Raw genomic sequence first — 26532 nt, forward strand, 5'->3', positions numbered from 1 at the left:
GCTGGGCCGTAGATGGGCAGTAAAGTGGAGGCTTCGCGGAAAGGGAGCCCCTGTTTCTGGTGTGGGTGGGGGTGCGGGCATCCCCGGAGGAGACTCAGTAAACAGGTGTCTCTTAGGGAGCAGGGATGAGCGACCGCGGGCCACCGGAGTCCCCGCAGGGGAGTGTGCTCGCAGCGGCGGGTGCCCGGCGGGTCTGGATACTGGAGAGGAAACTCCTGACTTACAGAGGAGGCGAAAGAACCCAGGTTGCACTCACCAACGGTCAAACAGGCCACCCCGGGGTTCCAGGCCCTCCGGGGGCCTAGGGGCCCCTACAGAAGCTGGGTCATGAGTGACAAATGTAGGAGACTGAGAGAGAGAGTCAAACCTTCAACTTTCTTAATTTCTACTTGAGTGTTCTAGAGTGCACGTGGTGATACACCTTGCGAGTTATAAGGGAGAGAAAGCACAGGCCCCGGGCCACATGGGCTCTGCACCACTGCTGCACTGGAAACCAGCTGAAGCGTCCTCCCGCCCCCGCGGCCCCTCCTACCCCCCCCACCCCCGTTTCCAAGTGACAGAGGCAGTGTCCCTCTCAAGACTCGGGGTTTGCGGAGTTGGAGCAAATGAAAGAATTATGCAAACACTCATGCATTTATTACGCTGTGCAGAAAAGCACGTGTTTATGCCACGCACGTATTTCTGCTTGTGCTGAGAGCTTCCTTTTAACACTGTGTCAGCGATTCTGGTCTTTCCCGGGACAGATGTTCTCATGCATCACACAGGCCCCGGGCGGCTCCCCTCCCGGCGACCGACTGATTGTCCTCAGACCAGGAAAGCCGGAGTGACGTGAGGGGCGCCAGACCTCACGCTTCCAAGCCTCCTTTCCGGCTGCAAAGGGTGCATTATTTAGCTCTAATACTGCTTTGGCACGGATTGCCTTCTCCAGCCTCAGTGTTTATTGGGGAGAAGGATGGGTGGTGGGGAGAAGAGCATTGGATGGGGCGGGGGAATCTCATTGACCCTTTTTGTTCTAAAACCCAGCGTTGGACTGGCCAGGGTTTATGGGCTCGCTCCTGGTCTGCTCCTCTCTAGAGGCAGCCGGGGAACAGACGCCCACCCAGGGAGTGAGCCACAGCCGGCAAGGTCCCTGCAGCCCCTGAGCGCCCTGGCTGTAGCCCGGGGTGCCTGCCCTGAGTAAGCCTTGATGCTGGAGCCGTTCTACTGGGTGCAATGCTGGTCATGGGGGGGCAGCTCACTCACTCATGTAGAAAATGAAGAAACAAATTCTTCTGGCTGGACTCGGGGCTGGGGGCAGGGCTGTCCCCTGTCTCTGGCTGAGGACGCTGGTCCAACCGTGTGCCTGCCTCTGTGGGGACCAAAGTCTGCCCTGCCCACGGCCCCGCCCCATGGGCAGCCAACTCTGGCCCCTTTGCAGTTAACTGTCTGGACAAATGACGGGCTGGCAGGCCCCTTGGGGGTAAGTCTCCCTCTCTGTTCAGCCACACCTGACCACCTGGGGTGTGTCCTCAGGGTTTTCTCCTGGTCATATATCCCCAGCTCAGGCAGCCCAGCTGGGAACCTCACTGCCTTGGAACTGCAGGGGGCATGGATGGGGTGCTTGAGACCATCCTCCCCCCTGTACCCCCTGGCCACATAGGGGAGCTGGCCCTAGGTGCTGCCGTCCTCTGGAAGTGAGGGCCTGGGCATTGGCATTCCCTGTGCACATGCGACCGGAATCTCTGCCTCTTACTAAACCGGGGCCTGTGTGTGTGGTGGTGGCAGTGGGGGGGGGGGAGTGACAGGTCATCATGGGGAAGGCCGGGGAGGGGAGCTAGCTTACTGAGTACCTGCTACCAGTCACGCACAGGGAGGGACTTCACACATGCAGCTGTGACGCTTCTCCTCGTAGGGCTCATGTCCACCCTCCTTGTCCCAGGTAATCAACTGATTTGTGTTCTGTGTGCATAAAAGCCCCTCACATCACATAGCACCTTTCGCTTGTCAAAGTACTTCCCAGCTGTGTCTCTGTTAATCCTCATGCATCCCTCTGTGACAGAGGAGGAGACTGAGGCCGTGACAACTAGTTGTTGGCTGAGGTGGGAATTGGTCTCTGCAGGGTGGAAGCCAGGGCTCTGTCTCCCCACGGCATTTGTAAGTTCCTTTAAGACAGAGACGGCACTTTCTCCTTCCGCTCAGCCCTGGAGCTTAGTGAACGGCGGGCGCTGAGTTCGCACTCACTGGGCTTTTCTTTGGCACAGATCTCCTTGTGCGCTGGCGAAGGGAGACACAGAATTCCAGCTCTTCAAGTTCTTACCAGGGTCCCTCAGGGTTCAGCCCTCGCAGATTAGAATCCTCCTCCAGTGTCCTGGTCAAGTGTGTTGAAGAAACTGCCGGCGAAATGCAGCTCAGTTACGGCCCCAAACTGGGCGACTCTTCTCCACCAGGGCTGCTGTGCTGGGTAGGGCGTGACGCGGGAGCCGTTCAGTCACCCCCGTCCCTGCTCCCGGGGTCCCTCTACTCCTGGAGTGAGCAGACTGGCCCGGGGGTGCCAGCCAGTGAGAACGGTGAAAGCTGCGGTGGGGAGCCTTGGGCTGTGCCTGGGAGAACCCCGTCCTCACAGCCGTGCTCACTGCCACTTGGGCCGGGCAGGAGAGACGCTCCTGCAGACTCATTGTCCAGAGTCGCCGGCGGCTGCCTTCGGGGCTGCTCCCCGGGCGCCTGAAGAGCGGCTGTCCACAGAACCTCACGTGTGTGGACGGCAGCCGTGCTGACCCCCGCTCACTGGCTGCTCCCCCCCCACTCCGGCAACCGTTGCATCTGGCGGTCCACCGAGATGGAGGTCCGCAGCGTGCCCATGGAGCTCTCCAGCTGGCTGGGCCTGGACACACAGCCGCCCCTCTGACACAGCCTGCAGAACACCTCCCGCGACTTCTTGCGGAAGCGCTTGCCCACGATCACGTACACCAGCGGGTTGAGGCAGCTGTTGCTGTAGGCCACGTAGGTGGATATCTGCGTGAACACGTCGATGAGGTGCTCGTCCCAGCAGCCCGAGAGGATGTGCAGGCGCAGCAGCGTGTCCAGGAAGGTGCTGACCTGGAAGGGCAGCCAGCAGGCCACGAAGAGCAGCAGCACAGCCAGCACCAGCACCGTGGCCTTCCTCTCCGTCTGGATCTCCTTGAACTTCTGCATCTCGTTGTTGCGCAGCACCTGCACGATCTGCACCGTGCAGAAGGTGATGATGATCAGGGGCAGCAGGAAGCCCACGATGTTCAGGAGCATGTTGGTGAACACCTCCCAGGAGCGGGATGGGTAGATGATCATGCAGGCGGTGACGTTGTAGCCCTCGTCTCTGTAGTCCCTCATGGTCCGGAAGGCCAGCATGGGCGAGCTCAGGAGCAGCGTGCACCCCCAGATCACCACGCTGTACAGCTTGGCACAGCGGACCCCGCGCATCCGGCCCACGGACATGGTCTTCACCAGGGCCAGGTAGCGGTCGATGCTCACCAGGATGAGGAAGCAGATGCTGCTGTAGAGGTTCATGTACACCATGGTGTTCACCACGCGGCACAGCACCTCCCCGAAGAGCCAGTCAAAGTTGTTGGCGATGGTGATGGCCCAGAAGGGCAGCCCGCAGGCCAAGATGAGGTCGGCCACCGCCAGGTTGCCCAGGTAGATCTCGGCCACGGTGCAGCTGCTCTTGTGCAGGCAGAAGACGCTGAGGACGAAGATGTTCTCGAGCGCCGCCAGGATGAACAGCACCCAGAGGAAGGGGGCCTGCATGGTGTTGAGCCAGCCGCCCCACTCGGGGGGCACGCACTCGGAGGGGCTCTGCCAAAGCGTCCCGTTGAGCGTCGGCGCTGGGGAGGTGGCGTTGAGCACGCTGCTGCTGAAAGAAAGTGGGAAAGAGGCTGTTACACCTCGCGGTCACAGGGGAAGGAGGAACAGCAACTCAGGAGAGGGGGGTGGGCCGCCGCCCAGGCTCGCGGGCGCTTCCAGGCCAAGGCAGGAGGGAAGTCAGGCCCTCTCGGTTCAGAGGCTCAGTCCGGGTGCTGGGCGCTGTCCTCGGCGGTGTCCACCGCCAGCACGAACGACCGCGAGCAGTGGACTCTGGGCTCCGCCTGGAAGCTTCCAGCTGGGAGGACACACAGCCCATTCCTCCCTTATCACGCGGCTCCTCCCTGGGAGCGGGTCGTCTTTGGCCTCTCGCGGCCTGGCCATGGACGAGCGGTTGATTAGAAGACAAGAATGATGGCATGCCAGACAGGGAGGTTCCAGTCTGATCCGAGCCACGGCCCAGCTGCCCGGGCCCTGGCTCCTGCTGGCACAGGGCGTCCGTCAGCAAAGGTGAGGATCGGGGTGCGTGACGGAGGGAGGCCGTGACTCTGGTGCCAGACGGGCTTTCTAGGCTCAACTCCTGGCCAGTGCGTTAGCTGTGCGACCTTGTATCAGTTCATTAACTTCTCTGGATCTTAATTAGCCACCTTGTAAAATGGGATTAAGTCTAGTTGTTAGGGTGGTGGTGGGGGATGGGAGGGAATGTGCAAAAAGCCCCGGACACTTGAATCCATCAACGCGGATCATCGGCGGCTTTGTGAGTGAGCAAGACGGCCTGGCCGTCTGCTGGCCCTTGCTCCTGGGTGGCGACCTCCTCACTCTCTCCTGGCTCCCCTTCACTCCGGATGAGACTCAGACCGCGGGCTGGCCACCTTCCAGAGTGCTGTGGGCAAGGCTAACCCATCTGTATCTTCCGCAAAGGGGGTGGTTTGGGAAGGCATGGATTGGTCTGCAATCCAGCTGTGTGGTCTTGGGCAAATTACTTGGCCTCTCTGAGCATCCACGTGGTTTTCCTTGAACTAGAGCGCTACCATCTTCCTGGCCTGCCTGGGATGACTCTTGCGAGGTTCAAATCAAAGAGTGGGATGAAGACACGTAGTAAAGTTGAACGCATACCCCTAGATGCTAGCACTGACTGGGAATTTTCCTAGAGCTGCGGGTGGGGTCCTGTTGGTTACTTGTTGGACAGGCTTGGAGGGGGGGGGGGGGGGAGTGTTGAGCAAGAAAAGATCGGGAAGAAGCTCCTGGTTGCCTGGGAATTCCCAGGAAAAGCCCCTCTGCTAATGGGCCTTGGGTACCACACCACACTCCTCACACACTCACTCACCCAGTGGCAGCTCAGAGCTGCTCCCTGCTGAGCCCCTCCCTGCTGAGCCCCTCCCTGCTGCAGGGAGCCACAGGGCACGGCCCACCCTGCCCCTACCCCAGCTGGGAGGACACAGCCCTGTGTGATGAGGCTGCGGGGACAGAGAAAGATGGAGGTGACTTTGGAGCTGAGTCTTGAAGGATGAGGACGTCTCGGCGGGGCACGAGAGGGAAGGAGGGACGACCAGGCAGATGGACAGCCTGAGCAGAGGTGCAGAGGCGAGAAGTGGCGGCCATCTTCTGGAAGGAGAACTCCAGGCTGAATGGGGAAGTGGAACGTTGCAAAAAGATGCGGCTGAGTCAGGGAATATGACGGTCTCACAGGGTGCTCAGGAGGGAGTGGTGGGATGCGGCACGTGCTCTGGAAAGATCCCTCTGATGGCTCTTTGTTTTAATATGTCCAGCGATGTTTTAACATGTCCCCAAATCCCTTGATGTTCCTCACTTCAACACTGGAGACTGATTCCTCTCCTGGTGAGTGTAGTGGGGCCTGGAGACTTCCTTCCCACCCACGGAGGTGGTGACAGCCATGACTTACCTGCCTAGGGCTTGAAATGCATTGCATCTTTCCTTGACCTTGGGGGAGGGGGCATAGCTGTGGGAGGTGGGGTGGGGAGGAAGGGGGAGCTGCCATGTTGTGAGGATACTCAGGCAACCCGCTGGGGAGTAATCACCTAGCAGGGGGCCTTCTGCCCTCAGGAAAGCCTCTGTTGGTGTTGGCCCCTAACCCCACTTTTGAGTTTTCCAGCTAAGACACACACACACACACACAGGAACATTGCAAAGCGAACCCCACTACATTTCTGAGCGTGGAAGCTGGTGGGCTTCGCTGCAGCGCCCTCTGAGGGCCAGATCTCCCTGGGCAGCCTTTCTGGCCAGCCGTTGGCTCCATTGCCATTTCCACCTCTTCAGCGCCTGGCTCCATGAGGTGGGTTGTTACCTATGGCTCAGCTCTCAGAGACTAACCCCACAGCACCTGAGCACCCAGTTCATTTCCCAGCAAAACACTTCTCAGCCACCAGGGGGCGCCCGGCCCACAGCTGGCTCTGAGAAGCCGGGTCAGCAGAGGTGGTGGGGAGACGCATAATTGGGGGGCCTGTACTTTGTGGCCCTGGCTGGTTGTCTGAGGGCCAGGAAATGGAACTCTCCCTTGGCAAATGTCTGCCCTGCCGGGGCTGCCTCCAGAGACCCGAGTCAGCAGAACAACGGCTTGTCCACCGTGAAGAGCCCTGGGATAATCTACAGAGGTCGGGAGGCCGAGCTGTGTTTGCAGGCTGCAGGAAGAAGGAGCGTGGCTGCACCTTCACGTCCACAGGGGTGTTCGTGAGATGAGAGATTCCAATGGTCCTTGCCCCCCCCCCCCAACCCCCCGATCTCCCCAGCTGCAGGCAGCTCTGCCTTGCCCGGGTGGTAGATCTGTCGTAAGGACAGAGTTCCTCCTATACCAGCTCACTGAGTTCATCACAAGCTGAGTCTCCAAGTGGCTTCTCTCCTTGTGAAGGCAGTTAAGTGTTCTTTCTGTGCAAGCAACCACAGCCCCGAGGGCAGGTGCCTCTCTCAGAGCCAGGACCTCCCTTGGGCTCAGAAGAAACTTTTCAAAATACACCTCTCTTTGACCAAACGTTGGTAAAGGTCTCAGTGGTGGGGGCATCAGCTGCCGTCCGAGGCCTCCGTGCTGCTGGGTCCACGTGCCCAGGACTGAGCGGCCAGGTGTGTCCTCCCGGCTTTGTCCTGGGACACTGCCCACCATCCTGCTGGCCCTCCTTTTTCTCTGCTTCCACTGGAGACCAGCTCCCCACACCCGCCCTCCCCCAGTGTGTCCTGCCAGCTGCTGGCCAGATGTTGTCATCCCTGACCCCGGGGCTGACTTCACAGCTTCCGCTCCTCACGTCTGAGAAGTCAACAAGGCAGAAGTCTAGTGTCTCACAATGACCCTCAGGCTGTGTCCTTCTGCACCTCCTGCGCCCTCCCCCAGGGGTCTTTCCCTATGTTCCTGCAGGCCCGTGGGGTTGACAGGCCCTGAGAAGCTTTGTCTTTGGATCTAATGTTGCCATTGCCCCAACTCTTGTCTGGAAGGTGAGGGTCATGTTCTCCTGAGAATTCACAGGTTGTCTAACCTCAAGGCAGTAAGTGGAGGGATCAGTCAGACTTACCTGAAGGAGGCCATGGTGGGTGCTGAGTCCTCAATAGCAGACAGGAACATCGGTGACTTCCAGGAGAACATTTGGAATCAAGAGTGGACGTGAGGGATGCCCTGTCTGGCAGAGCAAGTGAGAAAAGATGGTTAGACGGGGTGGGACGGGGCATGAAACACTCATGCACACATGTGTTCCCACCAGGGGAGGCAAATGGAGCCCTTTGCCTGGTGGATATTGACGAAGCTTCTATTGCCTATGGGGTGCAGGGCGATCGTGGTGAGGACAGGAACACAGACCAGTGAGAAGCCGGGCCTGACTCTAGTGGTTTCTAATGATTGCAGATGGACATAAGTGCTGCGAAATAAAATGAAATGCCCCAGAACAACATACAACAGGCGGTCCTGAAGCAGCTTGGGCAGGAGGTGAGTGGACAGCTATTATGACAAAGGGGGTGAGGGATGCAGGGAAGGGAGGGTGTCTGGCCAGAAGAGCAGCAGGTGCAAAGGCCCTGAGGCAGGTAGAAGCTTGGTGAACGTGTGTAGGACCGGGTGCTTGGGAGACAAGATCGTGTCATGTGTGGGGGGTGGGGTGGGGGGCCATTCAGCGGGTTCTGCCTGTTACCCCAAGCACAGAATGTGGAGGTGGAAGATGATGAATTCCACGGTTTTGAAAGCCCGTCTGGGGAAAGATTGGACGTGGTAGGGTTAGGGGTGAGGCTGAGGTGGGTGTCCAGATATTGTCCAGGTGATACCACCTGCAATCAAGAGGAGGGCTGACTGGAGAGACAGGGTCACAGGCGTTGAGACTGGAACCTGTCTTGGGTGTCAGAGGAATGGAGGGTGCTTCAGGTGGGGGTAAAAGGCGCTGGACGGCTCCAGTGAGGGTCCAGGTTCGAGGAAGGCATCTGGCCTGGAATTGGGCTTTCTCTGATGTGACGGAAGTGAATGGACATTGGGTGTCCAGATAGCATGAGGGAGGCCAGTACAGAAGAGTAATTCTAATCCTTTGTGGGGGTCACCAGGCCTCCCCTGAGCCTCTTTCTGTTCCCTTCACCCCATCCAGGGCACAGCTGCACTGGCCTTGCAGAAGACGAAGCCAGGTGAAGAGAGGGGGTGACATGCCCGAGCACCATAGCTGCTGGCAAAACCTTGAGGGGGGCTGAACCCCTCCGGCGCCAGAACTCAAGCTCTTCCCAGGGTCCCTCGTGACCTCCCGCTCCCGCCTAGGACGCGCGCAGAGGGGACATGTGCATTTGTGTGTGCACGTGGGTACCTGCCTCCCCCGGTCCCCACCGCTCAGCTCAAAGGCCCTTGGCTCTGGGTTTCCAGAAGCCCCCCTCATCTAACCCAGTTGCAGGAGGTGGAGCTAAGGAGTGGATGATTCTGGAAATTTAAATACCGTAGAAAAAAAGAAACCAAGTGGGCAAACAGGGACCCAAGTGGCAGGGAATCAATGGGCGGCTGGAAAAAGTTCACCAGGACCCCGCGAAAAGCTGGGAGACCACAAGCAGCCACGTTCTCTCATTCTTCAAGGAGGGCGATGGGGGAGAGGGGAAATACCCAGAAGATTGGCTTTCCAAGGGTCCCCCCGGCTTGGAAAGACCGTTCAGCAGGGTCATGCTCGAATCTCAACATTCACTGGGTGCCTCTCACCTGCTGGGGGTGCAGTGGGAGATGAGTGAAGACAGCCACCACCCCTTCTCAACACCTGCCACCGCCCGGGCCTCTGGACTCCCTCTCTAGCTAGGTTTCCGCACCTGGACAGTGCCAGCTACCCTCGACCCCCTGCCCTGAGGAATGTCCAGCGTGGCGTGCTGCCCACCTCTGGGTGCACCTGGCTGGGTGGCCCTGGGCCTGGTCCAGTCTGCCCAGCTGCATCCTGACTGCTCGATACTGGCTGTAAACATTGTCCTCAATGCATTTCGGAACAAAGTGGCAGCTTTTCCCTCTCAAGTGTCCAGAGAGCAGGGCCTGAGAGAACCGGAGAGTCTGAGGGTGATGGGAATGGTTCCTCTGGCCTGATTTGCAGCTGACCCTGGTGGTGCTTCGGCCAGTGCTGACCCCGGCTTTTCTGCCATCTGGCTTCCCTGGAGCTTGACCAGCAGGAGGCCCGGGAGGGGGGAGGGGATGAGGCTGGGCTGTGGCCCCCAGCTCCCTCCCCTGGGGCCTGCAGAGATTGGCCCCTCCTGGTTCAGTGCCCACAGCTCCTACCAGGATGCTTTCCACAAGCCTCACTGCCTGGCGATTCTTGTCACCCCCTTTCTGACTCAGGGAGTGACCCCCAGATGCCTGCCCCTGCAGACACGCTTTGGGGTCAAATACAGCCAGGATTATGCGCTTGGGTGTCAGAGGAATGGAGGGTGGCAAGACGCTCGGGCGTGGGGAGCTGTGTATATGCTGGGGTCCCTTTAGCCCTGGGCATCATGCCTCAGAGCTGGGTGGGGGTGTCTGTTGGGAGGGTGGGGCACCCTCGCTTCTGCTGGAATGGATCCTTCTGCTAGGGTTTGGTGGAGATGAGCTGACCCTGAATGTGCCCCACTAACTTAAACGGAAAACGTGCATCATTATCACAGGAGCACCACACACACACACTCGCACCCTGTACGACATCCCTGAGTGGGGTGTAACTCCAGGAAAGTCTGGCTGGATTCAGGGGCCGCCAGGGCCTGGGCCCGCTGTGTGGGGAGAGGGGGAGATGACAGACCCAGAAAGAGCTCAGACGCCAGCCCCCCAGGACTGTGACTAAGGAATTGCGGGTCTTTTGCCTCCAGGCCGTGACCCTGGCTCTGAGTAAGCCTGCTGGCCGGGCAGCTCAGGGCGGCAGCTGGCTCCAGGTTGGGCTCCTCACAAGGAACACTGTTGGGGGGCGGGGGCAGCACGGGGTGTGGTGAGCCCAACCTCCAGCCCCAGACACGCTTCCTGGGGGCCCAGGCAGGTGCCCTCTGTGCCAGGGTGTTTGCTCCTGGCGGCATGAGGGCCAGCAGGCACACAATTCAGCGAGCGCCATCTTTCTAGAGTGAGTTCCTGGACAGTTCCAAGGCAGACGGGACAAGCCGGTCCCGAGTGGCATGCACCCTGAAGTGTCCGCGGCGGGCACAAGGGGACGTTCCACGGGTCGCCCTGAACTGGGAGCCAGAGCTGGAGCCGGGCCTGCTCTGGCCGGAACCCTGCCCTGCGCACAGGGAGGCCTGGCCCTGTCCTCCTCCTCTGTGACGTGTGGCAGCAAAGAGCAGGCCCCCGCAGCCCCCCGACCCCGCCCGGGTCCAGCTCCCAGCCCCAGCCCTGCGGTAGGAGCAGGTGGGTTAACACACCTCACTGCAGGACTTAACGTGCCCGGGAGCGTGAGCCGTGCATCCTGCCCCCAGAGGGCCCAGCGCCCTGGCCACGTGGGGGGGGGTCGGGGAGTCGCCCACCTATCTGCTCTGCTGCTTCCGGGCCTAGACACGGACAATGCAGCTGTATGTGACTCGGGGACACCACCTGCTGGCTGGCCTGGGGGGCCCTCGAAGGCACGGGTTCCGTGCTGGGCCCCAGCGGCTGTTCTCTTGGGTCTTTGGTATCCCCACTTCGGTGACAGTCGCGAGAGGGTGTCCGTCGGTCTGCCCCACACCAGGCAGACCTGAATTTGCGGTGTTTCCTTTCCCGCACCGCCCAGATTCTACAGAGGGCAGGTTGGGGCCACCCTGCGCCCGGCAAGTCCGCTCTCCAGCAGCGGCCGCTCACAGCCCGTCCGTGTTCCCGTACCAAGGCCAGTGCGTGGCTTTCCTAGGGTTGACGCGGGGGCTCCCCAAGACCCGCAGAGCCCGGCTTGCAGCGACTGTGCAGGCGAGACTTTCCAAACCTCTTTCCTTTCCCAAGCCTCTTCCCTCTCCAAGGCAGCAGCTGCTGCTCTTTGCACCTGCTCGCGTCTGTGCAAGTGCCTTCTTTCCTAACACACCTGTCCTTTCAAGATGCAAAAAATAAGAGACAGCCTTAGAGTTAACATATGACTTTCAAACACACCAGGAAACCCAGAGCTTCACGGGGCCCGAACCAACCCACAAGACCTCTGGCGTGCCTGTATCCGGTCTCCTGAGGAAAGGCTCCTGCCCCCTTCCGCTTGCCGTGCCTGCTGTGGTGTTTCGCATGTCCCAGCCTCTTGAGAGCCATCTGCGCCATAAATACTTCAAGGCTCTCAGACCACCCAGCAAGCTGGGGTCAAGGCCAGAGCTCACAGGAAAGAGATCTCCTGGCCCCCGGGCAGGACCCTTCCGGGACACCGGGTCCCTCCAGACGGGGTCCCCGGGTCCCCAAGGCAGCGGCTCTGTGCCAGAGTTGCAGTGGGACAGTCGAAGTGAACTTCAGCCGAGTACACACTGGACGCTGGGGAGATGGGCCCCCTAAGCAGGCGGCCAGGGCCCCAGCAGCTCGAGGCTTTCTCCTTTTCCCCCCTGAAGGAAGGCTGAGCCCTCTGGGGGGTCAACAGCGTTCTGGGAACCTCAGTTCCAGGAACTCTTGCAGAGCTGGATCAGAAGATCCAAGCCCCTCGGGCACTTGGACACTTTCTGGTCTGGAATGTTTTGGAAACATTTTCAGGGGAGACGAGGGGGCCTTGAAAGCTGGGCTCCTCTCTGCAGTAGAGGTCAGGGCTGGCTTCCTGACTGGGCTGGCTCCAGACATCCCCCCTCCTCCACCGCCACCCCAGGTTGGTTATTTAGCCTTAACCCTTTCCTGCTTGTCCTTAAGTCACTCTGTTGTGGCGTCTTGGGCTTTGCTGTTATAGCAAATGAACAAGTTCACTGCCACCCGAACAGCACTCCTCTCCCTGCTCCCCCGCTTTTGGTTTTGAAAACAATACAACCTCAGTGAGGAGCATTCAGAAATCTTACCCCCCCCACCCACTCCCAGGTCCCAACCCTAAACAACTCCTGCGGCCAACCTGTCGCTTTGCGGTATTCTGAGAGTGTCCTAACAAGGGCGTCCCCAGCGCCTCGTGCCTGAGGGCTGTGGTTTGGGAAACTGGCCCTTTATTCCGCCCCTGTCCAGGTCATCACTCTCACAGCACTCCAGGTGCGTGACGCACTCACACATCCCCACGGAGTCCCCACATTTTCCACTCTGCCTTTGCTTGAGCCCCCCTCTTCCCGGAGGCCCTGGTGCTCAGCTGTGGGGGTGCTGGGGTATCAGCACAGGGCGGAGAAAGCCGCACCCCGGGCCTGGGTCGTAGGGGGGCCTTGGCAATGGTGGCCTCCTGTGCAGACACCTGTCTCTCAATTTCACTGGTCACTTTTAGCTCAGGCTCTGCCTGGAGCTGTGAGGGGGACAGCTGCAGTGCAGTGTGTGTGTCCCTGTGTGTGCCCCTGTGTGTGCGTGCACGTGGGCACGGTGTAGGAAGACTCAGGCTGCCCGCCTGGCCGTGTCCCCAAAGACGGGAATGAGCATCCGTGACCCTTACCGCGATCAGAACCTCAACTCTTAATTTAATCACCTCCACTCTGCATAACTTCTCACAGGCTGCTGAACCCCTCGGGGCCTCAGTTTCTCCACCTGTCAAATGGGGCCCACTTTTCAGGGTTGCTGTGAGGTTTAAGAGGTTACTGAGTGGAGAGCATCTCGAACAGTCCTCCACATACTTTAGAGGCTCCACATACTTTAAATGCCAATGTTTCCATCCTCTCTGCTTGTCTCAGGTTTCTGCAAACAACTTTATTGGAGGAAAGATACTGATAAAAAGAAAATGTCCCACTTGCCTTCACCCTCCCTCTTGCAGAGGGGGAAACGAGGCCCAGAGAGGGGACTGCACATCGAAAGTCACAGCAGACAATGCCAGCTTGCAACAAGGGTGAGGACCTTGCCTGTTTCCTCTTGGCGTGGCATTTTGGGACTCTGGTCCAGAGCAGAGTTACCTGGCATTTGGGGCTCTATGGGTCTAGCCCTCCTGGGGACATTATTTGAGGGGCTGTCTTCACAGAAACATAGGGTTCTTGTCCCAGCATCATCCGCCTTCCTTCCCCCCCGAAACCCTTCCCGGGGAAAGTTTCAGGATCCTAGAATACCAGGGTGGGAATGGTTCTGGGCACTTTTGTCAGACCCCTCATGTTTCAGAAGGGGACACAGAAGCCCAGAGGGGTGAGTGTTCTCCCAGCACACACAGCCCCGAGAGGCGGCTCTCAGCCTCGAGACTCCAGGTCTGGAGTCCAGGCTCTGCCCCCTGTGCTTTTATTTTCATGTTCCTGCTGCCCCACCCCCGGAGAAGACAGAGCTAGTTTGTAATGCTGGTTAAAAGCCCAAACCTTACGTGAGGACAGGGATGTCCTCTTTCCAGTTTCCTGCATACATCAAGAGCACGTACATAATTTATGAGGGGAGGAAACACAGATGCTTGCAGAGAGTAAAAGCACCATGGCAGAAAGCAGGAAGGCCGCAGGTCCGGAGGGAGCACGGTTTCCAGAAAAGCAGTTCCCTGGGGCCGTTCGGGCCCTGGGTGTGCGCAAGGAGCTGTTCTCTCTCCCGGGGGCGGCCCCTGGTGCCCAGGGAGTGGGCTGCCCTGCCCTGCCCTGGCCGCCTGCGAGGACCTGTGTGACCTTAAGCCACAGGCCCAGCAGGGTTTTCAAAACAGGGCAGAGGAAGCCACAATAGACGGCAGACAGGCAGAGCGGTGGTGGGTTAAAAACAATCCTTCCCAGTTTTGCATGCATAAATGAAAAAAAGGTTTAAAAAAAATTCTTGGCCCTCCCTGGTGGCGCAGCGGATTAAAGCACAGCACTAAGAAGCTAAAGCCACTTCCTCATGAGTTTGATCCCTGCCAGCCCCGGAGGTGACCACATGGCGTGGCAGACCTCTCCTGACCCGCCGCTGCTCCCCTCAGCAGTGTACTTTGTGGATCTGTCTGTTCTGCTCCCCACTCTGTCTCTGGTGAATCCTCTCACCGCCTGTGCACCTCTGGCCTGTACCCCAGTTCTGTATGAATAGATAAATCTTTAAAAAAAAAAAATTCCTTCTTTGGCCCTGCCCAAGACACTTGCAAGGGCAGAGGGGCCGAGTCGAGAGCGGCTGCTGGGAGCCCGGGTGCCCACCGTGGCACGGGCTGAGGGCTGCCCGAGCCTGCCCTAGGCTCTGCAGAGACCTCTATGCCAGCGGCTGTTCCTGCGGGTGGCCCTCCTGCCCAGCCTGCCACTCGTCCACTGACTTCCAGTGCCTGTCGGCTTGCCACGCTCCGGGGGAGGTGGTGGTAAGACCTGGCGGCAGAGCAGGGAGAACCGGGACAGGTGTCACCTCCGAGGGCCGCCCTTCAAGGCTATTTCAAATGCCACCTCCTCTGAGACGCCTTCCCTGACCTTTAGGCCTGCAGGGCCCCCTCCTGGTCCCACATTCTACAGCAAAGGGTGGGAGGAGAGCTGGCTGGGCCCCAGAGTCCCGGCACTCTGCTCCCTCCGCTTCTGTCGCCGAGTGACATCTGTCCAGGTGTGGCCTTGGACAGACGCCTTGAACAATGTGTCTGGGCTTTCATTTCCTCAGGAGGAGGTCGAGAGGTTATAGTGGTGATTCGGCGACCTTCGCACAGCCGTGTCCCCAAAGAGTAAACCAGCTGCTGTGGGAAGCAGTGGGCTCCTAGCTCTGAGGCCCATGCAAGCAGAGACAGCGGAGTCGCTGACTTTTCAGGGGTTCATCCGCGCGCTCCCAGGTATCCAAAGGCGCTCGCAGGGGTGAGCAGAATGAGTCAGGCTTCCAGGATCCCCTCCGGGCACAGCATGGACATGCCTCCCTGCCTCTGAGCGCCCACAGTCCCGACCCAGCTGCCAAGCCCGCCCCGTCACAGCCACGGGCAGGTCAGAGTGTGAAGGGCCAGAGGCACAGTCATTTCCCATTTGTCCACACGTCTCTAGGAGAGTTACAGATAGAGCCCTGCAATCTGAGACACTGATAGCACCTCCATTTCTCAGATGAGCACACGGCGGCACAGCCAGCAAAGGGAGCATCTGGCCCAGAGCCCCTGCCGCGGGAGGTGCCCAGCTTCCCGCTCGGGAAGCCCTAGGGGGCTGCTCCGGGGAGCTCCGTGCCTATCACGGCTGCAGCAGCTGCCACCTCAGCGGGCGTGATGCTTACTTCACACCCGAAGTGCCCCCTCCTGCATGACTTCACACAGCTCTCCGACGCCTGCCACTCAGCCGGTAGCCATGTCAGAGCATGCCACGAGAAGACAAGGACTTTTTCAGAACACAACCCATAGTCACCTCTAAGTGGAGACACCGGCCACCCTCCGGTTCCCAGCAGTCCCTGAGGCTCATCACCACGAGGCCCAGCAGTCCCTGAGGCTCATCACCACGAGGGCAGCAGACAGCTGCTGTGCTAGGGTGCCCAGACACGGCCAAGTGGCGTGGCTGGGGACAGTGGCACCGACTCTGGGAGGCATGGACGCAGGAGCCAAGGGACTGTGGCAGCAGGGGCAGCAGGGAGCCAGGCCGGGAGGGGGAGGGGTGCGGAGGGGGTCACAGGCGCCACTGGAGAGGCAGCGGGAGGTGGCGGGACGGTGGACCCAGGCCGGAGCGTGGGCGCCCTGGGGGTCTGTGTCGCGTGGGGAGGGGCGCGGGAGGCGGGCAGAGCGGAGGGTGGGCTGGGGCGGCGTGGGCTCTCAGGTGACCCCAGCCTCTCAGGGCCGACAGGAAGACCCGAGCGGCTTCTCCTTTCTGTTTCTCCTGCCACAACGCTCTGTCCTTCCACTGCCCTTCGTAGTCCTGGGGTGGAACGCTGACCGAGGACGCTCCCCTCACCCCAGCCCAGGCCTCACGCGCCGCTGGGAGCACCTCAAGCCCCTGGCGGGGTAGACATCCCACAGACACTCTCGGAACCTGCGGGGTTCCCTGGGGGCCGGGGCTTGGCCCTGAGGCCCCCCTCCCTGCCCTCCGCCCTCAGTGACCTGGGCGAGGGTGGGCTTCTGCGACCGGCCGGCGCGTTGGGCCGCACTGACAGGTTGCCTGGGGGGTCAGCGACCCACACTCCGTTGCTTCCAAGCCCGGCGGGGCCAGTCGATGGAGCCGAGGCCCGGACCTGCCTCAGGCCCACTCCCAGCCAGTGTCAGGTCCAGCTTCAGGCTCCTCTAGGAGCCTTCCCAGCACCCGAGGCTCCAGTTAACTTGGACAGCCCTCTGTGGCCCCAGTGTGGCTCTCTGCAAGCTGCCTGGAGACCCCTCTTTTAACTGTCTTAGCGAGGACTCATGGACTCCTCACTACAGCTCGGGGATGCACCTGGAGGCCCCCATTTCACAGATATGGAAACGAAGAGGGGAAGAGTGGGTGGGGGAGCAGGCAGCTGGGCGGGTGGAGCCTGGGAGCTGGAGGCAGGGGGAGAGGGAGAGGATGGGCAGGCGGTGTGGGGTGGGGGATCCCAGCAGGACCTCATTTTAACAGACAACAAAGCAGGCTCCCACCCAGCCTGGGCTCCTGAGCGTTTTGGCTAAAAGTTCAGGCAAAAGGACTGGACCTAGCAGGTCCCCGGTGTCAGCTTGGCGGGGAGGGCCAGCGCCCAGTGTCCAGCACTCTCAGTGCAAAGCACCTGGTAGAGCCCCAGAAGATTCCCAGCTGACAGCAACTTGCCATTTGGAGACCTTTTAGTCCACCCCCACCGAACAGGTGAGACGAAAGCCGGTGAGGGAGGGGTCGTGAGGGCCCTGCCACCCGCCCTCGCCCCACCCCCACAGTGCCCCCGCACCTGTAGCAGCCTTCGAGGCTGGGGGCCGCCCTCCGCCACCCCATCTCGCTGCAGAGAGCTCCCTGGTGAGTCCTTCCCTGAGCCTGGAGGCCCGCAGGCCCCTCTGTGTCTGCCTCAGGTGAGGCACCAGGCTCAGCCAGGGCAAGTGATTTCCTCGTGGTTGCAGATGCCTAAGTGGGCCCCAGACGCTGCTCCTGCTCGCAAAGACACTGGCAACAGGAAGAGACAAGAAGGAGCCACGTCCGTCCGCTGTGGTCAAGGGCCGGAGGCAGGGTGGCGGAAGGGGCCGTGCGCCCCTGTCTGATGCCACGTCTCAGGGCCGCGTCCCATAACCTGGGGGCCCCAGGCCGCCGTGGTCTGCTCCCTACTTAGGGCCCCCCCAGCTGGCTGGCGCCAAGACTCCAGCAGCCTGGGCCACTCGGAGGGCAGGGAGGGCAGGGCGCTCATCTCCTCACGCCCCCTGAACTGGCACTTTGGCAGGGGTGGGGGGCGGGGGGGCGCCAGGAAGCGTGCCTGGGCAGCTGTCCCTTATTGGGGAGCGGTGCCCTCAGATACCCAGGTGGGGCCAGCCCAGGCCAGGCCCACTGGAGCAGCTATGGCTGTTATTGTCACTTCATCATCACTGCTCTATTAGCAGCACTCTGGCCCAGACTCGGTGTGCGTCAGAGCACGGGGCTTCTCCCTCTGAGCCTCAGTTTTCTTATCTGCAGGGCAAGGAGCAGGGTCATCACACAGAGGATCTTGTGCCATCTCCCAGCTCTGAATCTGCGCCCGGCAGCTTTCTTAAATGTGTGTGTTCTGGGCCCAGCGCCACGGCCGTGGCTTCTCCAGCGACACAGTCCAGCACCGCTGTGGCACGAACATTTACACAGAGCACATTCTTCACATGGCCCCGAGCTCCGGGCTCCTGCCCCTGGCGCCCGGGGCCTGGCTCAACCCAGCCGCTCAGGGAAGGCCTGCTGGACTGGGCAGGTGGCGCCACATTCCCTGACTCTGGGCTTGCCAAGTCCAGCAGTGGTCTGGTTATTTGGACCAAGGGCCTGAGAGTCTCTGGGTGAGCCCTGGGCTGTAGTGACAGAGCAGGAAGCCCAGGCCTGGCCCCTGCCTTTCTGGGCCGAGACACACGTTACATCTGTGTGATGGGAAGGGAACTTATTAGGACCTGATGTCCTTAAATTCTCTGTCAGAGGGATACACTGGGTGTGACGTTCTGGGATTTCAGGGTGAATGAAGGTCAGAGAGGGTGCAGGCCTTAGAAAGAAACTCAGCTCCCGAGTGCAGAGTTTAGCCTCAGACGACTGGAGCTGCTCTGCTCCCCTCCCACCCCAGGCTGCCCTCTCGGGGGTCTGGGGCAGGGGTGGGGGTGGGAGGCCGGGGACAGAGGAGCACTGATTTCTCTGTTACGCCACCCTCCAGCTCAGTTGTTTCCAAGATCTTGTGACCAAGTTCTGGGGGGTCCGAGGCCTCTGCAATTCTGTCTGGGGGTGCGGGGCCTAGGTTATCAGTTCAGGTGCTAAATCCCGTGGAAAATTCCACCTCCTGAGCCAGCATGGAGAATTCTGAGGTCCCTGAATTTGCCTTGTCCCCTTGTATCTCATAGTTTGGGAACCAGGATGAAAAACCTCTGAGGTACTCCCCCTGGCCCCCCGTGAGTCTAGGCCAGGCAGAGACCAGGTTGAGGCCAGGCCCAAGCTGCCTGTCTTCTCACATACTCTGCTCCAGGCCGCAGGGGAAACAGGGCCCCAGCTGGTGCACCTCTGCAGGGCAGGCCCCTTAACGTTTCTGAGCCTCAGTTTCGTTATCAGTGAGATGAGGCCCGTGACAAGTAGATGCATCAGTATTGGAAAGTACTATTATATTAGCAGGAGTTTCCTCCCGAAGACCCCTGGTCCCGTGTCTGCAGGGAGTGGCTCGTGGCTGCCTGGGAGGCCTTGGAGCCAAGGAACATAAAGATAATGTGATTTACAAGGTGGAGAACGCATGGAGGCAGGAGAAGGCGGCCGGATGTCTCCTCCGAATAGATGAAGTTAGGAGGAGAGAGGTGACTTCCCAAACTGGCTCGGAAAATTCAATTTGGGAAGCAAAACAAGAATTTAAAAAATGCCTTTCTAGGCAAAATTGCTCGGTAATTCTCAAATTAACCTAGAGGACAGGAAAGGCTCCTTGCAGAGAGAGACTCATCATCATGTGGAGGAGGGAGAAAAGGAAAGACCAACAGGCATAGGGGCTCGGAGTTGTTCGATGCTGGCCCCAATGAGTGGCCAAAAAGGAGAGAACACAGCTATGCAGAAACAAGACAAAAAATTGGCCACTAAACTGGATGTACACCCAGAAAAATCTGGAAGGCAAAATACTAAATTGTTAGAGTGACTTTGAGCACCAGAGGCCGGGCTGCTTTTCTGTTTCCTTTGTTCTCTGACACAGCTGCCATGTGTTGCATGAAGAGTATAGATTGCTTTGATAATAATGATATTTCAGCAAGCCAAGTATATGTTCTTATTTTTTAGAAATAGGGGATGAATTATGTGAGAAGAACCACCAGACAACCAAAACGCCAAGGTCTTTGAGCCTTTCCTGGTAAGTAAACACGCAATTGTGCTTTTATTTAAAACGAGATGCTTAAAGTGTCTTCAGACTGTTGCTTCTATGACGACTGTCCTGCCACCCACCAGCCCCCAGCCAGTGGGTTTGCAACAGGGGGGTCCCTAGGAAGAGGGGAAGTTCCAGGTTCCCTGTCCCACCCAGAAGGAGGGTGGAGCTGAGCAGAGGAAAGAAGAAAAGAGAAGGAATCTAGAGAAGGAAGCAGGGTGGAGAGCCAGGAGGAGCCCTGAGGAAGCCACATGGAGCATGTGATGGAGAAACCGGGCTTGTTTCTTGGCCTTGGACTGGCTGAGGCAGACGTGGGTGAGAGACCCGTGGGGAGGTGACTGTGGCAGCGTTTATCTTGATGTTGATGTTGCTCTTTCCCTCCCAGACTTGTCTGGCCATTTCTGACCCTTTTCCATGGGTCCCGGCCAGAAGGTGCTTTAGTCTAGTGGCAGCTTTCAGGCCTTGCTCTGGGCCGATCCCTTTTGGGTGGACTTTTGCCCACGAGGGGACGGGTCACTTCAGGTGTGTGATTTAGAAATTATTCTTTGTCTTTCATATTGTATACTCACTGTATTAAAGTTCCTTTTCATTAAAGTCTTATATGTTTTGTATTGATGCGGCAGATGGCAGGACCTATTTAGAGTAGGCAGCGGGGGGTTCAGCGGTGCCTCTCTTCCTATCCTGTAACAGGTTCAGTGGTGTGAGCCACCCAGGAAAGCAGTGAAGAGGTCACAGCTGGCCTCCGATGAGCTCTGTCTCTTTAGGGGCGCCAACCTGCTTAGCAGGCACATTTGGGGGAGAGCTTCTGAAGGATAGGCCTCCCCAAAATAACTCATTTTGGCAAGTGAGTTATTTTCATCCTCGTCAACTGCACCCTGCAGGCTGAAGAAAAACTTTTACCACTTCCTTAACTAGCTGGAAGAATGGGGGTCTCTGCCAGAATGAGGATTTTGATCAGAAATAACCTTTCTACCTGGATAATCTCTTTAAATTGTCAGACAAGCATTCCATCATGGTCGCAGTCATGGGAGTCCCTCCTGCTTTCCTTGAAGCCCCCGGCCTCTTAGCTCAAACATCTACCCCCATTTTTGCCCCATGAACCTTGGAGTCCACATGTCTGTGTCAATGCTCCTTATGCATATAATTAAATACCCCCTCACTAATTTGTGACATCGATTGCATTAGTCAACCAACCCAAGGAAAATCCAGAGGGGGAAATTTCTTCTCACTGACTCTTGGAGAGTCAAGAGCACCCACAGGTGGGGCTGAGGCACACTTGTAGGTGACCCTTCCCTGGACACACACCTCAATATCTGCAGGTACAAAGTAGGGTTCACATTCAAATGCCCATGAGGCCTGCAAGTGAGGGGGCAGAAGGTAAGAGCTGGGGTGCAGGAGCTATGGGCACCTGGAGAGCCACCGACTCCCCTAAAGGACCGCTGCACTTAAGGGTTGAGCTAAGGGCTGGCCCTCCCTGAAGCGAGCTTCAGCCCTTCCAGAGTTGCCTGCATTTCAAGCGAGACTGAATTTTTTAGATCATATGCCCCAATTAGAAAAGATCACGCTCTGTGCCCTCCCTGGTGGCGCCTCAAGCTAAAGCACAGCACTCAGAAGCTAAAGCCACTTCAGCATGAGTTTGATTCCCGCCTGCCCCGGAGCTGACACACAGGGTTTGGCAGACCTCTCCTGACCTGCCCGCTGCTCCCCTCAGCAGTGGACTTCATCAGTCTGCCTGTTCTGCTCCCCACTCTGTCTCTGGTGGAGCCTCTCACCGCCCCACACTTCTGACCTGTACCCAGTTCTGTGTGCATAAATAAACACATCTTTTTTTTTTTTTAAAAAGCGAAGATCACTCTTTAAAGAAATAGTGGGAGGTCCTCTGGTTAGATCACCTGTGAGCCTGTTGGCTGTGTGCTCTGAGACCTGCATACAGAAGAATGAACAGAGGAGACGTGCCTCGGCAGAGGTGGGGTGTGGGGGGTGGGCCGCTGGAGTCCTAACTGGAGGTGAGATGTCTCTGTTCAGAGGCATCCTAGTGGCTCGGAGAGATTCCTGGGGGGTTAAACCCTGACCAGGCAGACCTCCCCTCCCTCGCATCCCCGCGAAAAGCCTGGGCGTGGGGCCCTCACTAGGGCTGCGGGCCAGCTTGCCCACCAGCTCTGGTCTCACAACCACATCCCTCCTCCTCCCGGTTCTCAAAGTGTCAGTTTGCATTTCCCCAGTAAAATACTAATGATTTCCTTTCTGCTGAATCATTTGGTTTTGTTGCTATTATTTTCTTTCTTCTACTTTTTTGTTCATTTTTCGATTTCTTGAACTAACATTTACTTCATGAATTGTGATCTTTATTGTTTAAAAAATAAAAACACTGATGCCCTTAGTTTTCCTGTGAATACAGCTTTGGCCATATCCCAAAGGTTTGATTTACAGTGTTCTCATCCCTTCCCAAGTGCCTGTAAGTTCAGTGTCGATGATTTCTGATGGATACGTTTTAAGAAAGAATATTTTCTAAAATTTTCGAGTGGTTGCTCAAGCCCCACAGTATGGTCAGGTAATCCAGCCTGTACAAATTCTAAGTTTGGGATGATAGTGAGGCGTTCCTTAGGGCCTCGAACATAGCCAAGTCTTGTATATATTCCTTAGAATATATATTCTTAGTAGAGTACACAGCAATGTATAGGTTGCGTATACTTCTTCATATGTTTATGACATTATATATTCATTGTATACATTCCCATATAGCTGCTGTTCTAAGTTTTATCTTCAATGTTTTGATGAACATCTCATAACCTATATCATACATTACAGTTATCACCTAATATTTCATTTCTTTCTCTGTTAAGCATCCTTTTAAAGCAGCTATTAAGCTCAACAATTACAACTGTTTCATTCTCCATAACCTTCGGCTTTAGCTGGTTTCATTGTTTACAATAATTTTTCCTCTAACAAGTTTTGCCCTTTCTTGAATTATTCCACTTACTGGAATAATGAACCCGGCATTCATTATTTACTACACTGAATTTACTGCCATGGGGATACCGACTACAATGAATTAAGCCGCATAGACACGTCTTAGCCCCCCAAGTTTAGGTGGGGATTCGCCCTGCCCCCCACAGACGCTCAGTGAATGGTTTCCTCAAAGAGCCCAGAGCAAGCCCAGGCCAGCTGGCCTGTACCCGGGTCCCTCCTGTCCTCGGCCGGCTGTCTCTGTCGAGCTGTCTTTTCTAGACCGTCACCTAGTTGAAATCATACGGCTGATGGACTTCTTAGATGGTCTTCCTTCGCTTACTGACACACATTTCATGCTCCGAGAGCCAGTAGCGAGACCGGTGTTCATCCACCCACCCACCCACCCCCACCCAAGTGTGTGAAGCGCCTCCCCTTCACCTCAGCCTAGGAGACTTAGGACAGCCTCCCTGCCCCCACCTGATGGCCTGTTGGGGGATTTGTCTTCTTATTTTCACATCAGTTTCCTTTGTTTTTATATTATAAGCATTTGCAAAGGGATATGCACTTTATGATAAAATTCTAATGTTTAGAAGCCCCCCGGCCGCCTGCCAACCCCCCTCCCCTCCCCCCTCCCCCCAGGTGGGTGTGCTGTCTGTGGTGTCTCCGCCTGGGCGCCTCTCCCTGTGTTTGGGAGTAGATGTTTGTGTCCAGGAGGTGACGCCAGCAAGTCACCCAGACACACTGCCTTTCACAACCACCTGACCCACCTCCTTGTTTTAATGGCTTTGAGTATTCCAGAGTGGGCCAAAGTCACCCCCGCCGCAGGGAATTCCCAATTTTATTTTCGGTAGTTTCCAACTCTAGTATTTGCAGATGCAGGAAACAAAGCTTGAGGCTTGGTGCCTTTTCTAGGTCTACAGCAGGGGAGGGGTGGTGGAGACGTCAACCCTGTGGCTGGCTATGGGTTGTGGGGGGAGGAGGAAGGGGTGGAGGAGAAAGGAGGAGGAGGAGGAGGGAGGAGGGGGAGGAGGGGCTTCCACGGAGGCTCTGGATCCCAGAACACCCTGTTCATTGGACCAGCCCCTATTTCCCGCTGTTGGGGCCCCCTGCCTGCAGGCCTTTGCCCTGTGTGGACACATCAGTGCCACCTTTCCCCTGGTCCGGCTTCCTCCCGCCCTGCCATGGCCCAGTGTCCTGGCCATTCACATCTGTGTGTGTTCAGCCAGAAGGGACCCGAGAGGCCCTTCCCCACCCCTCGCTCGCTGGGGGCCCGAGAGCGGTTCAGTGAGGGGTGACTTGTCCAAGGCACGCCAGGAGGGGTTCCGGGCGCCTGCCGAGAGGCGCAACCTCAGACGCCCATCCTGCAGCGCACGTGCTGAGCGGGCCGCTTGGGCCCGGGGCGCCTGGCCGGGGCGCGGGGCGCTGGCTGCCTGCCGGCTTGGCGAGCTCTGACCCAGGACCTAAGGCTTTGAAGTCGCTGAGCGCCCTCTGAGTGCCCAAAGCACGAAGCCCTCCTCTGTGTACCTTTGCTTTTCTTTTTTAAACAAGTGATTTCTGAGGCGTGAGGTTCACAGAAAAGTTGAGCAGAAATTACAGACTTTCCTTATACCTCTGCCCCCCCACCCCAAGGAAAACGTCCTCTGCTCTCAAGAACCCGCAAGCCCGTATTTACTGCAATGATGAACCTTCATGGCGCACCGTAGTCTCCCCAAATCCAGCTCACTCTGGGTATCGGGCAAACATTTAATGATGTGCGTCTACCCCCAGCACCAGGCAGTCACTTCACCGCCTTCCACATCTCTGTGACCTGCCTGTTCATCTCTCCCTCCCCTAATCCCACACAGTGATGGCGACCACTGATATTTTTACTGTCTCTGTAGTGTTGCCTTTTCTAGAATGTCATCTAGTTGAAGTCAGACAGAATATGCAGACTTCTTAGATTGTCTTCTTTCACTTACTAAAACAAATTTCATGCTTCTAGTGTCCGTTGTGTGACCAGTATTCACCACCCAGCCATCCACCATCTACCCATCCACCCACCCATTCATCCATCCATCCTCCATCCATCCACCTACCCACCTACCCATCCATCCATCCACCCACCCATTCATCCATCCTCCATCCACCATCCACCCACCTATCCATCCACCATCCACCCACCCATCCATCCTTCACCCATCCATTCTCCATCCATCCACCTACCCATCTACCCATCCATCCATCCATCCATCCATCCATCCATCCATCCATCCATCCATCCATCTGTCATCTATCCACTCCTTCAGCAACTAAGGCCAGAGCCTGCTTTATGCTGGGCACAGTGTTTGGTGCAGGGGAAGCTCTATGAACGAAAAGACACCATCCCTGCTTTCATTCTGAGACTCAGAGGACAAGGTCCTTTGCCCTGGGGGCCCCTCACCACAAGGCAGCAGAAGCGAGAGGGGTAGCCCCAGCCCCCCTCTGACCTCTGCCCACCAGCACGTGAGCAGGGACCCCATGGCACTGCTGCTTCCTCTGTGTGTCCCCCCAGCCAGGTCTCTGGCGTTCAGTCTAACTTCAAGTCCTTCATCTCACCATCCAGCCTTGGCCAATCCTCTGAACCTTCCCTGTTTACAAACGACGGAGCCTGAGTCCCAAAGAGTCTGACGCATGTCCCCAGATGCTAAGCAAAGAGCTTTGCTGGGGTTTCGAAGACTCAGTTTCCCTGTCCGTATCGAGAAGGTTCTGGAACATATGATGGCGGATGTTTTGTGGGTTCAAGGTAGAACTTGGATGAGACTCTGAGGTCCTGCCTGTGGGGTCACATGGGCGCCTTCGTGTTTTCAAAAACACTCTGTTTTCCACTCTCCCCTCCGGCACCCTCTGCACGCAGAGAAAAAACAGCAAACTCTTCCCTCCCTCTCCTGAGGACGGAGGACTCTGCCTGTGAGTCGGACCACTGCAAGATCCCAGGAGCTTGCTGGGGTGCACAGGGGTGGCACCAGAGCTCTGAGGCTGCTCATTTGGCCCCCTGCCTTCTGAGCCTGACTCTCACTCTGAGAAAGAGGGAGGACTGGCCCAGGGCCCCCACTGCTCCACCCCTGGCCAAAACTCCCACTTCCTGTGGGCTGGCCCCTTGGGGCGTGACTCGGGAGGCACATCCTAACCTGCCTGGGAGCCACGCCCAGCACCTCCCCGACCTGAGGGAGCCTACTCAGGCCACCATTCACCTGACACCCTCGACAGCCACCGCACCTCATCTGTAGGGCTCAGGAGATGGGGAAAATCATTTGCTCAAAACCGACACCTGGAGGATGAGAGCAGGCTGACCCTGCCCAGCACTGGACACAAGGCACGGGTTCTGAAGCCCCTGCCCCCAGACAGGACAGCAGGGCACCAAGGCCCACACCCGCCTGAGTGCCACCGGTGCCACCACTGCCCGTCACCTGCACTCACAAATCCCCTGCTCTGTGGCCGGCCGCCACCGCTGGGTCACTTTGCAGACAGACGCTGAGGCTCAGAGGGGTTAAGTAACACATCAGGGGACTCAAGAGCCCAGCTGTGAATGCAAAGGCAGATGCCAGAGTCTCAAGCCTACACCCTCCCTGGTCACCAGGCTCTCTGCTGGCTGTTCTCGCCCGAGGTGTCCACCCTGTCTCCACAGATCAGCTCACTGCTGGCCCACACACAGTGGGCCTGTTTCCTCTGTCGCCTCCATTCACGGAGGAGACAAACCAGAGCAAGCAGGACAGTCGAGCCTGCGGGGCGCCCTTGTCACTTGCCGGGACTCGGGCAGGAAGTGAACCCTCTGAAGTACTCCTAGGACCCAGGCAAACTTCTGCCCAGCCTGGGAGTTGGCTCCGGTGCCACCCGCCCGCCTGCCCCCACCCGGCCCTGCCCCGCACCCACCTTGTCTGAGAGAGCCTCGGCCGCGTCCTCCCTGCGTGCGTCCAGCCGTCCAGGGCTGCCTTCCCAGTCCCACCGCCAGGGCAGGAGTGGCGGGACCAGCT

At 58.0% G+C, this 26532-nt stretch overlaps 2 protein-coding genes across 2 annotated transcripts in view; both read right to left on the reverse strand.

Annotated features, from left to right (window-relative positions):
* BDKRB1 (bradykinin receptor B1) overlaps window positions 1-7416 on the reverse strand; it is a 27423-nt gene extending 20007 nt beyond the window's left edge. The window contains exon 1 of the mRNA XM_012724700.1: window positions 7335-7416. The gene's annotated coding sequence lies outside the window, so the exon portion shown is untranslated. The remainder of the gene's footprint in view (window positions 1-7334) is intronic.
* Window positions 616-26532, reverse strand: BDKRB2 (bradykinin receptor B2). The gene is made up of 3 exons (XM_004681588.2): window positions 26432-26532; window positions 7335-7439; window positions 616-3868 (listed from the first exon to the last, which is right to left on the reverse strand). The coding sequence occupies exons 2-3, from the start codon at window positions 7403-7405 to the stop codon at window positions 2761-2763; spliced, it is 1179 nt and encodes a 392-aa protein (XP_004681645.1). The 5' UTR covers window positions 7406-7439; window positions 26432-26532; the 3' UTR covers window positions 616-2760.

The sequence above is a fragment of the Condylura cristata genome, unplaced genomic scaffold (assembly GCF_000260355.1).
Source record: "Condylura cristata isolate star-nosed mole 26May11 unplaced genomic scaffold, ConCri1.0 scaffold00013, whole genome shotgun sequence".
NCBI classification, from domain to species: domain Eukaryota; kingdom Metazoa; phylum Chordata; class Mammalia; order Eulipotyphla; family Talpidae; genus Condylura; species Condylura cristata.